A 16207-nucleotide genomic window follows, 5' to 3' on the forward strand; every position below is an offset into this window, starting at 1 on the left:
AGTAAAAAATACTTTTTATAAAAACAAACATAAGTGGAACATCCAATGCTGAAGATAAATGTGTAGTCGAGTCCTGAATAAATGTCATATGCAATATGAAATATGCAACCCTTAATACAAATAAATATGGGGAAAGAGAGTAAAATGTAGAATAATTTATGGAGTCAATGCTATTGTAGGCCCAAAATAAATGTCCATAAATGTGAGATTATTCCGTAAGCCTCATGGAAATCAAAAGAGAAAATCTGTGATATCTCCTTTACAAAGGAGAAGGAGCCAGTGAGAGACACATACATAAGAATTCTCAAGTCACAAAGGAAGAGAACAGTGAGCTGAGGGACAGTACGCAAACAAGGAACGACCATCGCAGCCTCTCAGGAGAGACCTGAAACGCGAAAGATGAATTCTCCACCACGACACGGGGGCTGAATGAGCTGACAGAACCAACAAGGCCCGGCCACCAGCTGCCTCCCCAGTACAAGCCGGACAGACTAACGAGTCCTTTCCTTCTCATCCACGCATGGCTTGGCAGATAATAACTGCCAGGTTTCACTTATAATTTGAAAAGACAAGCATTATTCAAAAAATATTTTTAAATTTCTAGAACTGTTGAAATACATAGCATATAATAAGATACATGCTCTTATATTAGCAAATGAATATATCATTATTTTTTAATATAAAGTGGAAACTTGAAATATTTTAAGTTTGAATAGAAATTGAATAAGAATGTATTCAATATTTGTATATACTTGGGAAAACAATGACTATTCATGGTCTTCAACTTCATATTGATATAATCATCAAATATATACTAATCTAACTTATATTTACATATTCTAAAAAAATTACATAATAATCTAAAGCAAACTTCTAAAAACATTGTAACTTCAGGCCACACATTGATTATTTTTACCCAAAGTCCTCTAAAATAACAGCGGCATTTCAGAGTGCATGAACACATCATGTGACACATCTCTTTAACAAGACAGATAAATTTTCAAAGGTATGCAACAACTGTAGTGGAAGTTTTGATTTCTTTAAAAACGCACTCCTGTTATGTAAGCAGATCCTTGTTTTAATCCCAAGTATGGGATATGGAGATGCTTTTACTTTGTCCACAGCTGGTAACAGCCTCCTGGGGCTTGGAGAGGGGCGTGGTCTGTGTTAGCAGCAGACAGTTTAATTCTGAGGACTCTGAGAGGATATAAATACCAGAGCACAGACATATAAAAAGATACTTCTTTATTAAAAGAGGATGCTTCAGGAGACACTCAAGGAGAGAGAGAGAGAGAGAGAGAGAGAGAGAGAGAGAGAGAGACAGAGAGACAGAGAGAGAGAGGGAGAGAGAGGGAGAGAGAGGGAGAGAGAGGGGGAGAGAGAGAGAGAAGGAGGAGGAGGCTTTGATGAGTAGTTCAGAGAAAGAAGAAGGCTGCTGCTGGATATCCTAACGACTGAGATTGTTATTTCCCCAAAGAACCCAAGGAGCCTGGCCAGCTGAAACTAAATCTAGAAAGGTCTGTGCCCCCTGTCTCTTCTAATGTGCTTTCTCTCCTTCCCAGGGTCGAGGGGTTGGAAGGGAGGTAGAGGCATAAGGAACCCAAAATAAAATAGTTTAAAACACTAGTGCCTACAAGAAACTCACAGTGAAAGCACAAATGTAGTACCGACACTTCAATACCTTTACTAAAGTTAACTCAGCGCTGAAATGGAAGGCCCTAACACCCACTTAAAAAAAAAAACCAGTAATACTTAGGAACAATGGAGATGGAAGGACCCAGAGGGCCCTAGAAACCTACAAGTAGAACATGGTGATGGGCGGATCTGGGCCCAGGGGGTCTGCTCAGGCTACTGCACCAAGGACAATACGTGCAGTAAATATTGAACCCCTGCTCAGATCCAGCCAAGGGACAGGACATTCTCCACAGTTGTGTGGAGAGCAGGGACTGACTCTGACATGAACTCTGGTGTCCTGTATTTGACCACTTCCCCTTGGTGGGAAGGCCTGGTAGCACTCAGAGGAAGAGTAAGCAGGCTTCCAAGATGAGACCTAATAGGCTGTGACCATAAGGTGGGGGAGGATGTCCCCTACTGTCACAGACCTAGGGGATGGTAACAGGGTGAAAGAGGGAGGGAGGGAGGAGTGGGAAGAGACAAGCAAGGGGATACAAATTGAGATGTACTCTGAATGAATTAATAATAATAATAATAATAATAATAATAATAATAACAACAACAACAATGGAATAATGGAGATCAGTTGAGTTTTTCAAACTTAAATTTTCTAATTTGGATTTAAATCAGAAATGGTTATATGACTTGTAAGCTGGAAGGTTAGGACCAATGTAGGCCCCCAAACAGCAGTACTAATGACAGTGTGCTAAAGAAAAGGACTCTGACCATGTAAACAGAAAGATTGTTACGGGATAACCAACCCCTGAATTCAGCATCCCTCGGGAACCCCCCTTATCTGCCCCAAAGGCCACCTGACCCTGGCAAGGGCTTTAGTTCAAGGTCAATTTCAGCAGCCCTATGGCTGGAAGACCCCACCTGGCTCACTGCCATCGCACCCACTGCCACACCGGCTTTCCAGCCACCTTGCTTCTCTCTGCCCCCACTACGCCGGCTCCCAGATGGACGCTGACCATCAGGCCCCTGCTTCTACCCAGGAGGGACGAAGTTCAGAGGTTTCACTGCACCCTCACTCACAAGCCTCAGAAAATTGTACCAGAAAGCTTTCTTAATCATGGTGCCACATATAAAGCTGTACATATAAGTGTGAATTCTTATCGGTAATTTAATAGTAAAAACAATGAAGATATTTTATACATGGTTAGTGCTCAACATCACTATTAATAAAAATCAATAAATAATTATATTATCAAGAGAGTAGAATTTCATGTCAAATCATTTTCATATCTTCATCCCTTGCTTACTGAATGGAACTGTACAAGTTATTTTCTCTACTCATTCATCAAGTTTATATAATAATAAATTTACATCATGACTTATAAATAACAAATAAATCTTGTAAAATGCCTTGATTATTGCCTGCTGCATTGTGACTGGTTATAAATTTGCATATATACTTCAACTGAACCAATTATTTTAAGATATGCATACAAAAAATAATTTACCATGAATGGAACTTAGATATTTGTTGCAGTATTATTTAAAACAAACAAACAAAAAAACCCAAAGAATTACTTTTTCAACATTATACAATGAAGTATTTGATCCAATGAAAAAATTATTTTAGTATTAAAATGTTACTAAAAATATATAGAAAATAATATGATACATATAAAAACTATAGGAGCTCCTTAATTGAAAACATGAAAGAAATAAGAGATGTGTAGGATTATACAGATAATTGGGGCTAACACATTGGAATTGTAATGCATTTAAACCGTAGAAGGCAATTCGCAACTCTTTAGACACTGCTGTGAAGAACAGGCGGACCTTTACCTAGAACTGTTTTATAAATGTAGAAGCTGAAAATGCCCTTCCTTCAGATAACAGATTTTGCAGCTGAGCCATCTTATCTAACAACGGTGTTCACGGTTTATAAAGAACAGCATTAGATGGGGCTCTGGGTAATCATAGTGTTAGACAGGGCATCAAGAAGCCTTATGTCTAAAAGCTAGATAGATATTTTCAGCTTTCTGAGTTATAATATCTGGGTTTGTTTGTTTTTTTTAACTTTTCAACTGTTACTACAATTTCAACTTCACACGTCTCTCTCTTCTCTGGGCCTCTAGACATGAGACTCCAGCAGAGCCAGGCTTACAAGCAACATGGAGAGTCGACATCATCTCCATTAAAAAAGGCAGATAATCACTGCTACATCTTAACCTATAGCAGCTCAGATTTAAAATGGAAAGACCCGAAGCTTAACAGAAAAAGCACTTTTAAAAATAAAAACTTCCTGCAGCTTGTAATGGTTTATAACATGGCCACTAACAACAATGACGACGTGACGCTTGCGCCTTGGGGAGCAGTCTGGGATCAGCGCGCACAGGCGTTTGTCAGCACACGCGACCACTCCTGATCTGAACGTCGACCTCAACCGCTCCTTAACCGGAAGCTTCTCGCCATGCCCCTCCTGAAACAGCCCACAGTCTGCACTACACACGCCAGCACACTTGTGATAAAACATTACAGCCAGCAGGCTTAGGATCCAGGCCTCCCAGTCTGGCTGTGCGGGGATACCACCAGCCTAGGGTGAGAATTGAAACTGCAGATTGAAAGATTAGCATCATTCCCATTAAAAATAAAATAAAATCTGAATTATGACATCAGTTCTGCAGACTGAGTTAATAGTGAATTACCAAATTTCATTTACTCAGAACCAGGTAATTTAGAACCAATCTGACTTAATTTAATTTAAGCTGTGATATGTAAATGTTGATTAGCAGCAGGACTGCTGGGAAATAGAAACTGCTGGAGCGCAATGTGTTCTTTTATTTTTGAATTGAGTTATTATAACTGTGGCGATAGTAAATTATTTTTATTGTCAAGATTGGCTCACACAGTGTATTATAACAGAAACAAAAGTGGTGCCAAAACAAGTATCTCACTTGAACTCATGAAAATCAAACCAATAGTGTGATGTCAAGCACTCTGAGAGAAAAATCCTGGTTTAGATGCCAGATTAACAGTAAAGTCATCAAAGAATACTACTATGTGAATAGTATTCGCTTAGGGATTTTTTTGGGGGGGGGGAATTTTAATGATATGGTTTTTATAAATATAAAGTATTTTATACAAACAATGAGAGAATATTTATTTAAAATTAGAATATTTACATTAAATTATAACTAAGTAAATTCATAAAATAGCATTATAGAGGATCTCAATGAGTAAATTAAAATCTAAGTATGTAGCGACAGATGCCTATTCAAATTGTCTACTCTTGCAAATATATCAAACATTTAATGAAAGTAAAATAGCTTGTTGATTTCCAGAATAAGTAACACTTACGTCAGAATAACATGAACCTAACTTGTAAAGTAATTACAGAGCCAAAGACAAATGTTCTAGTCATACTGTTTTGGTACAGTACTTACAAAAATAGTTAAAGCTTAAAATGACTGTTTTTCAATCTTCATAAACAAAAATAAGCAGAAATTTTTGGCAACACCAATACTCACAGCATGAGACAAAACTGGCCTTTTATTTTAACAGTAACTATCACAATTTTCACTTACATGAGAGTCTGTGCCACAGTAACAGTGTTTGATGTATCATTCACATGGGTGTGTTTTATTGAGTAATAAATTATTGAAGAAAATATGTAAAGATATTGCTGGGAAAAAGAGCATGATACACATAAGAAATGAAAAAAATATATTTCACAATACAGCTCCGACAAATCTGCTTTACTGGAAAAAGAAACTGCTGTGATGACAATCCAATGGTAAGGCTAATATAATTTCGGTGGAGCTGTCTGTCGAATCATCTGCCCCTGCTGTCACTCGCTCTGCTTCCACACCTGGAGTGTAAGTGTGTGCCGTAGGCTGCAGAGGAAGCCCTCGTGACTCCATGTTGTAAACGTGGCACTGCCACGCCAAGGACTGCAAGGCCTCAGACCACGGGAAACTGTCAAGGATGTTACCATATGGACCAGACTTAAGGTGGTAGCAACACTTCTGTCACGGTTAAGGCCTGCGTGTCATGAATAGCCAGTGAGTATATAAAAACTAGCAACACAACTGAGGATTTTCCCTCCTGGATGCTTCAGTGTGAGGCTGCTCCCTACAAAACCTCCTATGGAGACGAGCCGACTCTCCCCAGTGTGGTAATAATAGAGCTGCAGAGACCCCCACCTGACCCCAGCTTTGCTGCAGTTGTGTTTGTCTGTCTGTCTTTTTGTTTTTGTTTTTTTTTAATCTTCTCTGCATTCCAAGACAGGTTCCCAATTGCAAGCTATGCAGCTACCACAAGACAGAAACAAAACAAAACAAATGGCTGACCTGTACACAAAAGCAGCATTCAAGCTTCCATTACCTCTGGGGTCTCAAGAATGGCTGTGTAAGCACCGTGTGTTAGCAGACGACACAGCACGGAACAGCAGCCCCAGGAGTCAACCACCCAGCAGCTCAAGCAACGTCCCAGCAAGAAGCACACGCCTTCTCTACACTGCTTCTGGGGGACGGTGTTTCCTACGGCTGGAAGTGCAGGGCCAACAGCTGAGCCGGGTGAGCCACTCTGCAGGGCAACTGTACCCACTGACACTGTGTTTATGGTCGTACTATATTCCCAAAACGTTTGCTAATAGAAACCATTCCATTCTAATAATTTAAAGAAATAGCTGAAATTCTGCATAGAAGTTTCAAATCCTTCAGCGTTTTCTTTCCATAGAGCTTTCTAGATGAGACCCAGTGTCACTCCCGCTGCTTACGACGCAGGGTCACAGGGCCAGTGGCCGGGAGAGTGGACTACACGCTATGATATGCTAGACAGGCAAAGGACTAGTGCTGAGTAGCATCCGTTGGCGTATTGTAGAGTCACAAAGTCACACTGTCGCAGTGAAGGGTTGTCTAGATTGGACGGACCTGCTGTGTGCGCGCGTCTGGGATGGACTGCCTTCACAAGCTAAGTGACCTGGTTAGACGCAGCCACTAGAAGGTGCCGTTCTCCAGGCCGGGGTCCTGCACCGTGTGAGACCTGAGGGACTAAGCACGAACGAGTAAACAAACAGAGCTGTGTGCATGTCCGTTTCCCTCCACTCTTCCCCGTGGACATGATGCCACCTGGCTATTTGTAATAAAAAGTCATGGCATTCAGTTCAGAGGAGTCTCAAAATGATAGGAAAAAGAATTTTTAGTAGAAAATGTGAAGAAATAGTGATTTGCCAAACACATGAACTCTGTGTATTCAAAGTAGTGTAAAACCACTGACTGACATGCTCAGAGTAAGTATAATTAAATTTTTAAAAAAATAAATAAGAAAATAAAGTCATGAAAGCAATGGGAAAAAACAACGAATAAAGCAAAATCAACGTAAATTACTGTGGATTTTGTATGAGGGACCTCGGAGATTAGAAGGAAGTGGCACATCTGAAACATGAGATGCATGCCACAATAAAAAAAAAAAGAAAGAAAGAAACCACAGATACTAGCAGGAAAGAATAGCCTATTATATGGCACCCTAAAGACAAACAAAATGTATACTTGGAAAATATTCCAGTAATTATTTTCCATAACAAGCAATGTATTCTAAAATACATCTATTTTGACAGTACTCACTATTATAATCAAACATGGTTTTTAAAATACAGAGGAAAATGTATTCACATGATTTTAATTTGATAAGAGCTTTTTATAATTTTATTTTCACAATGAGAACAAAGGCAGTAAAAGTAGACCAGAAACTTTGTAATTCTGGCTTAAAGGATAGTAAAGCGATTCTTTGTTAAATTTTTAATAAAATTTTATGATATCAAGTGTGATAAACTGTATTAATTTTCAGCAAATACTCCTGAACTCCTTGAAGTAGAATGCTCACTCTCTTTATGTTATGCTGGGCAATATGATTTGCTTTGACCAACTTAGCTTGAGTGGAAACTTTAATAAATGTTCTTGTAGTGCCTTACAACCTGCTGTCAATGCATCATCCCCAAACCTAACAGGACCTCGGTCTGTGGTCTGTGTCACAGGCAGCAAGAGCGTGGACCAGAGGCAGCTGCAAGCCCTGTCCCTCCATCAGCACAGCTGGACTGCAGTCACCGATCAGTGAGCTTACAGTGACCTGCAGATAGACGATGGTGTAAGAAAGAAAAAGAAGGAGAAGGACACACAAAGAAGAACAGGAAAGGAAACGGTGCAGCCTACAGCCTCACAGTGGGCAAAGCATCGCCAATGGATCAAAGAAATGTGGTGTGAGCCCAGTGGAGGTCTGGGGTAAGCACAGTAAGAGCAAGGCTGAGCACCAGGGAAGAAGTGCAGCACTTAGTGCACCAATTTGGATCCTGGAGACAGCACATCCCTCACTTGGGTGTTACTCCAGCCCATATACCACTCAGACTTAGAAAGCTGCTAGCTTTGTGTGGGCCTGGGACAGGGGCAGGCTCTTCAGCAGGTCCAAGCTGCTCTACCACTTGGACCACATGATCCAGCACACCCAGTGGCGCCTGAGCTGTCCAAGGCAGCTAGGGATGCTTCTTGTAGCCTTCGGCAGGCCCCTATTGGTGAATCACAGAAGAGACCTTTGGAGTTTTGCGTCTTAGAGGAAACGGGACATTAGACAAGGAGCCACCAAGTTACCGTGGACCTGAGGTTCCCATCTTGAGCTGATGCAGTCAGACCCATCCAGCCCCTCAGCAGGGCATGCACAGCAGCAACCCACTAAAGCAAGTGGTGTGTATGGGACCAGACCCAAACAGGCACTGCGGGCACAGACAAGCTACGTGAAGAAGCTGCCCTCGCGCCCACAGTCTCCACTCAGTGCAACGCCATCTGCTGCCAAGCATGTGCCTGTAGCCTCCTGGGGTGTGCCCTATGACCAGTGACCGAGGAAGAGGACACTCAGGCCCAGTTTGCTGGTGACTCTCTCTGTTATTCAGACACCACACAGAAGTGCACAGTGGAAGAGCCACAACCCCTCTCAGGGGCAGAAAGACAACGGGGAACAGAAGTCTGCACAGTGGACAGAACTTAGGCAGTACACGTGGCTGTACATTTTGCTTGGAAGAAGAAACAGCCAGATGTGTGGCTGCAGCCAACGGACTGAGTGGATGTCGGGGACTAGGAGGATGATGTTCAGCATGGACTCCACCCACCAAGGCTGACCTGGCTACAGATGCTCCTGACAGCGGACACTGACACAGCACAGCAACCTGGTGGTAGGTTGACTCCATGGGGCCACTTCCTCCTTGGAAAAGACAACGCTTGGTTCTTGCTGGAACAAGTACTCATTCTGGTTATGGATTTGCCTGCACATAACGCGTCTGCCAAAGCCGCCATCTGTGGGCTTAGAGAATGCCGTTTCCACTGTATTCCACACAGCACTGCTCCTGACGGAGAAACTCACCTCACAGGCAGACAAGAGTGACGGTGGGCTCACAGTCATGGAATTCTCTGGTCTCATCATGTTCCCTACCGTCCTGAGGCAGCTGGCCTGACAAGAAGACAGAATGGCCTTTGGAAGACGAAGCTACAGTGCCAATTAGGTGGCAGCAGCCTGGAGAGTTAGAGTAGGGTTCACCAAGACTGTATACGGTACAGTTTCAACCATAATCAGCATGCACGGGTCCAGAAATTAAGGGGTAGAAGAGGTCAGGGTTCTGCTCGCTATCACCGCAGTGGCCCACTGGGCCCATGACCTTAAGTTCTGCTGGCCGAGAAGCTTTGGTCCCAGCGGGGTTGAACCCCCACCAGGAGACACAGCAAACCCCCCCTTCCCCCCCCCCCCCCCCCGCCCCAGAGCTGGAAGCTCGGACTTCGCCCTGGCCACTGCGGGCTTCTGATGCCCTTAGGCCAAACAGCACTGTTAGGAGGGTGACCGTGGGGGTTTATGAGAATGGCTCCATGGCTCGTAGATATGAACGATGCCTAATGAGGCCACAGACGCTTGGTCCACAGAGAGGCACTGTTTGGAAGGATTAGGAGGAGGAGTGTGGCACTGGGGGTGGGTTTGCAAAAGCCCGTGCCAAGCCCAGAGGCGCTCTCTCTCTCACTGCTGCCTGCAGATCCAGACGTGGAACAGCTATTTCTGGAACCCCATGCCTGCCTGCTTACCTCTCTGAAACTGTAAGCAAGTCCCCATTAAATGCTTCCTTTCATAAGGCTTCCAGCGGCCATGCTGTCTCCTCACAGAAATGCAGCAATGACTGAGAAAGTGACTGATCCAGATTATGAAAAGGAAACTGGATTGCTTCTCCCCAATGTTGGTAAGAAAAACTAGGCCTGGAGGGCAGGAGATGCCTTAGAGAATCTCTTGATGCTCCCAAGTTGTTGGACCAGCTGACCCACAGCCTGTAATGCATTCTAGTCCTAAGTCCCCTTGAGAGAGGGGGCAGAGGAAGAGGGGAGAAGGAGGGATGGAGGGGGAGAGAGAGAGAGAGAGAGAGAGAGAGAGAGAGAGAGAGAGAGAACAGATAGATTCTATAAGTTCACTTCCTCTGGAATCCTGACTAATACAGTTCTCAAGTAAATTAATTCTACCTTCCATAAAAGAAAAGGAAAAAATCTTTCAACGTAAAGAGGAGGAGAAGGGAGGAGAGAGGAAAGAGAGAAAGGGGAGGTAGAGGAGGAAGACAAGGAAGGAGGAAAAAACTGGCAAAAATTAAAAACAATATCCATGTTTTTATTGGATAATCCATGATTATAAAATTATATATTATATATATACAAATACAGTTTAATTGTGATGGAAGTTTTGGCTTCTTTTAAAACTCAATCATATTATATAAACATGTTTTTGTTTTAATCCCAAGTGTGGAATTTTAGGCTGTCCACAGCTGATAATTGCCTTGTGCAGGGGCGTGGTCTTTGCTGACTGGAGCTAGTTAAATTCTGAGGACTCTGAGGGGTTTTAGAAAAGAGAGGCTACAGGGAGAGTGGTGGCAGCTTGGAGGAGCCTGGCGGAGGACTGTCTGCTGTGTTTACTGCTGACAACCCCAAGAAGAACCCTGCAACCCACCCACCCTGTTCTCCTCCTCCTAATCTTTTCTCTCTTCTGCCTCGGGTTGGTGGGTTGGAAGGGAGGTACAGGTGCTTAAGAACCCTAAATAAAGTAAAGCAGGTTGTGAAAAATCTAAGCCTACAGGTGGCATTCAACATGAGCTGCCAAAATGTTGTTTTAAAGAAGGAAAAATCTCAAACGTTCTATTTTAACCAATAAAGTCTCAGGAGCCAGATGCTGGGGTGAAAACCTGCTAGCTCAGAGAGGCAGAGAAAGCACCCTGCTGACCTTCCTACTCTGCTCATGTCCCAAAGGAAAGAACAAAAGCCCAAAGCCAAAAGCCAAAAGCTTGCTAGCTTAAAGCTCAAAAAGCCCCTTTTTATTTATTCATGCTGTCTTAAATACCTTTCAACTCAAAGTACCTCCTACTCTTTAATCCCTGTCAGTTGGTTTCTTGCTATGCATCTTTACCTAGGGTTAACTTTATTAAAAATGCTGTGTACAGAAAGCTCTTGGATTAAAGGTATGTGCTAGGGCTGGCTAAACCACACCATAATCACCTGTTTACAATAAACAGAAAACTATTGGATTGAAGGTCTGTGCTAGGGCCCAACCACACTAAACAAGAAATAGGGTTTTATGGTTCACAATCTCAGGGTTCACAATGGGATGAAATATCCTGCAACATTTAATTGTAGGGATTAGGAAAACTATAAAGCTCAGACAGGGAGCTAGCCTGAGACAGCCACCAGTCCAGTGCTATGCAGGGGCCTGGCTGCTTCCAGGACCTGGAACAAGCCTAAGACCAGAAAGGCTCTGCCTGGGACTAAGTGTCTGGGTGGGAGTGAGCCCAAGACAGACAATCCTTGCATGGGGCCACTCTGGCAGGCCAAGTGAGGAGTGAGGCAAGCCCAAGATGACCGCCAGACCAGCACCATGGGACCTGGACAGGGAGGGAGCCTGAGACAACCAGCAGTCAGGCATTGCACATACGATCTCTGCCCAGCGCCACAAAGCATGACCCGCCCTAGCACTCCTGAGAGGACAGAGGACTTGCCACTAAAGAAGAGCAAGTAACTGGTGGAAGAGAAAGAAACGGAAGGATGTGGGCACAAGGAAGAGACAGAACTTGAGACTCAAACATAGTGAGGAACACCTGATGTGAGTAACTGGTGACGCCACCTGGGACCATGGTGAGGTCCTGGCCTGTGCTGCCACCAGGGACGATGTCTGGATCTGTGTGGCCCTGCAGCAGCAGGGATCTGTTACCACCAAAGGCCAGGCAGATGTACTTAGTCTGCGCGGCTGCCAAGGGACATGCTGATGTCTGAGGGCTGTGGAGAACTGGCCCCACCCCTCACCTGGGCATCCTGGGAGAACTGGTCCCAGGGAAATAAAAGCAGGAGAGCCAGATGCAGCACTCAGGAGAGCAGGCCAGCACTTTGTAGGAGTTGCAGGTGAGTCAGCCCTCGGGGATAGGAATGTCGGGGAGCTGGCCTGACTACTCATCTCCCTATGGTGGTGGATGAGAAAGAGATCTCCTCTCTCCTCACCCCTTACCACATATAGCAGGCTGGATACCTGGCCCTGGAGTCAGGAGAGCAGGAGAGTTTTCCTGCCTCTCACCTGCTGCAGCGTTCATGAGAGCAGGCCCTGCACCTTGCCTGGGCAGCACAGTAGGGTTGACCCTGGTTGGGGGTTGGGGGGGGGGGGGCGGTGGCTCCAGTAGGCCAACCTGAGGGGGTGAGCATGGGAGAGCTAGCCCTGCCACTTGTCTGCCATGCAGTGACATGGGTAAGGGAGAGGTGCCCACCCCACCTTGCCACCCACTGCAGACAGGAGAGCCAGCCCTGCCTCTTGGTGGCTGGGCAGTGGTGCAGATGAGGGAGAAATGCCTTCTTCCATTCCCTTATCCCTTGCCATCTATGGCAGTTGGGAAAACTGGCCCTGTTCCGCACTGACTATAATACTCTGGAGAGCAGGTCTTATACTCTGCCTGGGCAGGTAGGTAGAGATGGCTCAAGTAGCCGGGGTCGCTGGTGAGCTGGTCCCAAGGGCATGAGAGCTGGAAAGCCAACAGGATGACCAGCTCAGATATCTACCAGGCCCAGATCCAGAGATTTGAATTAGCCCACCCCAACATCTACCCCACCAATGAGCTGCTGGAGTGCATGAAGGGGCCCATACCACAGGATCTCCACAACAACAGGATATCCAAGTGGAGTGCCACTGAGGTTCCAGCCCTGACAGAGTGGCAGAAGCCAGAGGCCTTTACGAGACCAAGGGGTCATTGCAAGGAACATTTGCCAGTAAAAAACTGTGGACAAAAGGGTACACTGTGGGGCACCCTGTGACACACTACAGTTTCCACAGTGGATTACTTTTCTCTGTATGTGGGGAGGTTGCAGGGGTGGAGGGTGGATATGAAGGGGGGGCAATGAGTGGGATTGGGGTGCATGACATGAAAGTCACAAAGAACCAGTAAAAGGTTTTTAAAAATAAATATGCATAACTTTTCTTTATGAGACAAAACATAAAACATAAAAATAAAGACCTTGAAGAGCATCATTTGAAAGGCTCATTTTAACGGTTTTATGTATAAAAACTGAAAGTATATCATAGTCCCTTAAATAAACATGTATATATGCTTTAACATAGTTCTTGGGACTAATATAACAAGTTTAATAAAGAATAAGAATTAGACTACATATCCTGATCCATCCCTATTGTAATCCAATTAACACTACTTTGAAAGTATTTACATTCACTACAGAAATTCCGGTTTGACAACCAGAAAAGACTACTAGTATATTCTCAAAAGAAAATCTAATTTAGAAAGTTAATTTCAAATAATTAAATATTCATGAACATTCTAAAGTATCTATGTAATTGGCTTAAAATAAACCATAATTAGATAACCAAAAATTGAAAAGCAGGAATTAATTAAAATATAACAATCATATCAATTTTAATTACTATGTAGTAAGCAGAACAAATGAGCCTTTATTTTTACTGAAATTTGATTAAACCAAATGAAATCTGACCAGAACTTATATATAAATCTTAAATATATATTTTGTCAATATCATAATAGACAAATTACATGGAGATATTTCTGGGATTTCTGAATGAATCAGATTCTATGTTAGCCACTATACAATGCAGAAATAAATCTCCTAAATTAGTTTCAAGGAGTAAGTTTCCAGAGTAATAATCTCTAAGTTTTTAACAATAGGTCCTTACTTCTATTTCCGTGTTAAACTAAATAATAAATGAAAACTTCATCCCTAAACAAACACATGATTTTAAAAAGGACTGACCCTGTCCACAAAAACATCAGTACAGAAATTAACATAAATAGAACATTCAAAAAATTAATTGTGATGCAGAAGCTTTCAATTCCTTCTAGTGAAGGTAAAGGAACAATTTAAAAGTTTTAAAATGTAATACTGTAGAATGGGGTTAGTATAAATGACTTGTTCAATAGACTAGCATGAACTCAGTGTAGTCAAGCATAAAGGAATAAATAAATCCAATGTCAAAAATTATTTCATCAAAATAAAAATTAACAATAGCTCAAAAATATTTTTAAATATTTTTAAGAAACAAAATGAAGCCTTCTGTAGCCTACCAATAAGCACACTGAAAATTAAATGTAAGAGAAACATGACCAGTGCCTTGCTCAGTATTCACCAGAGACACTTGCTCCAGTAACACATGGGAGCAAACAAAAAGACTCATAGCCAAACCACATGAGAGGGTGAGAGAGCTTGGGCCATGCAGTACTAAACAAGGTGTCTCCACCAAACCCCTCAGGGCTCAGGGAACCCTGCAGGTAGGATGAGCCACCAAGAGAACAGGCCCTTCTAAGTCAACATGATGAGAGCACACGAACCCGTCCACAGAGCCTGCAGCAACATGCACAGACCCTCAAAGGCTCTGCATGTGTTCAGTGTTTTTACAGGATTCCTGAGCGAGTGGACGAGGGGGTCTCTGTTTCTTGTGCCTGCTCTCGGGTTCTTTACCCTCTTTTTTTTTTCAAACTTCAATGTGTTCATTTTTTATGTATCTTAGTATATTTTATTATTACCCGTTAAAAGTCTGTTTCTTTTCTAGTAAGACAGAAATGGAAGAATTAAGAGGAGTAGAAAGAGGGGAAACCATAACTAGGAAATGCTATGTGAGAAAAAATATTTTTTGAATAGAAGAATAAAAATGAAATTCAGTAATACAGAACACAAATAAGGAATCAACTATGAGAGGCAGGCACTGAAAACGTAACTGCCGAGGAGTGTTAGTGCTAAGTCTTAATGGGAACATAAATTATATCCAGTATGTACAAATTTTTTTAACTAAAGAAAGATGAATTATTTCATATTGAGTAATATGAAGGTATCACCATCAACTTCTTAGTCAGAAAACCCAAGCATCACAACTGTTTCATGGTATCCTTCACACTAGTTGGTTCAACATGACTGCATGTCTCTGCTGTCACTCATCGCCACAGAGAAGCCACGGTGACACTTATGAAGGAGGCATGAACGTCTCACCACTCAAGACAATGAGTGAGCATGAGCTGTCTCTAGGCAAGTCAACGTTATTTCACCGTGAGGGGGTTCAGTGTGGTTACAAACACGGGTCCTCGCACTTACCTGGATTTTAATAGGCCAGGAAAAGTTGCTGACATACACATAAAACGTGATATTAGGGTTGCTCCTGAAGTTGAATTTCTCGTAGGAAAAACTATCTCTGTATTCCTTTATATTTGTCTTAGAAACTATAGGAGTCTCTTCTCCAGATATTGTCCCACCTAAAATATGAAAATTAATTAATTATAATTGATATTAAGAAACAGAGATCCTTATTAAATCAAACTAAACATATTATATCACACAGATATATGAATACACACATTAGTATATATAACAACAGCCTCACAAACTGAAGCCACAGAGCACCATCACAAAAACTGTACCATGCCAGCTGCTTACACGTCATGGTGGCTCCGCACAGCACCATTGCCATTTAGAACAAAGACAGGTTTGCCAAAAATACAATGTAACAGATTTAGTATAAAAATTGCATTTAAAAATGCTGCCAGGCTGTGCAATGGCACTGATTTTGAGACGTGATGCTCTTGTGTAAGATGACTTGACCCCAAATCTGTCTCGGGGGAAGGAAGCCCTTGGGCCACTGCGGAGGCCACCAGCAGCCACTGCGGAGTCCACCAGCAGCCACTGCAGAGGCCACCAGCAGCCACTGTGGAGGCCACCAGCAGCCACTGCGGAGGCCACCAGCAGCGAAGGCTTCCTGGAAGCCACACGTGGATCCATGAGAGCCACTTGCACTTCCTCAGCAGAGACTTCTGTGCCATCAAACCACATCTGTTCATGTCTTAATCCAATCAAAATGAAAAACACAATTGAATTGCTTTTCTAAAAACTGAACTATTCCTATATTTAAAAACCTAAAAAGAGTCCATAATTTAAAATACTACATGAATGTTCAGTTACTGAACATATTGGACATTCAGTAAATGTTTACTGGAATTAGCCAAATGGAACAGGGCATTTCTAACTGC

The 16207-nt window shown here is 42.9% G+C and overlaps 1 protein-coding gene across 5 annotated transcripts in view; it reads right to left on the minus strand.

Annotated features, from left to right (window-relative positions):
• Positions 1–16207, minus strand: part of ATRNL1 (attractin like 1) — a 566124-nt gene that overhangs the window by 401083 nt on the left and 148834 nt on the right. For all 5 annotated transcript variants that reach the window (XM_084800216.1, XM_084800215.1, XM_084800217.1 and 2 more), the window contains exon 24: positions 15279–15436. In XM_084800216.1, coding sequence (XP_084656342.1) covers positions 15279–15436 — 158 coding nt within the window. The remainder of the gene's footprint in view (positions 1–15278; positions 15437–16207) is intronic.

This window comes from Acomys minous (genome assembly GCF_964271855.1).
Source record: "Acomys minous genome assembly, chromosome: 2".
In the NCBI taxonomy this organism is placed as follows: domain Eukaryota; kingdom Metazoa; phylum Chordata; class Mammalia; order Rodentia; family Muridae; genus Acomys; species Acomys minous.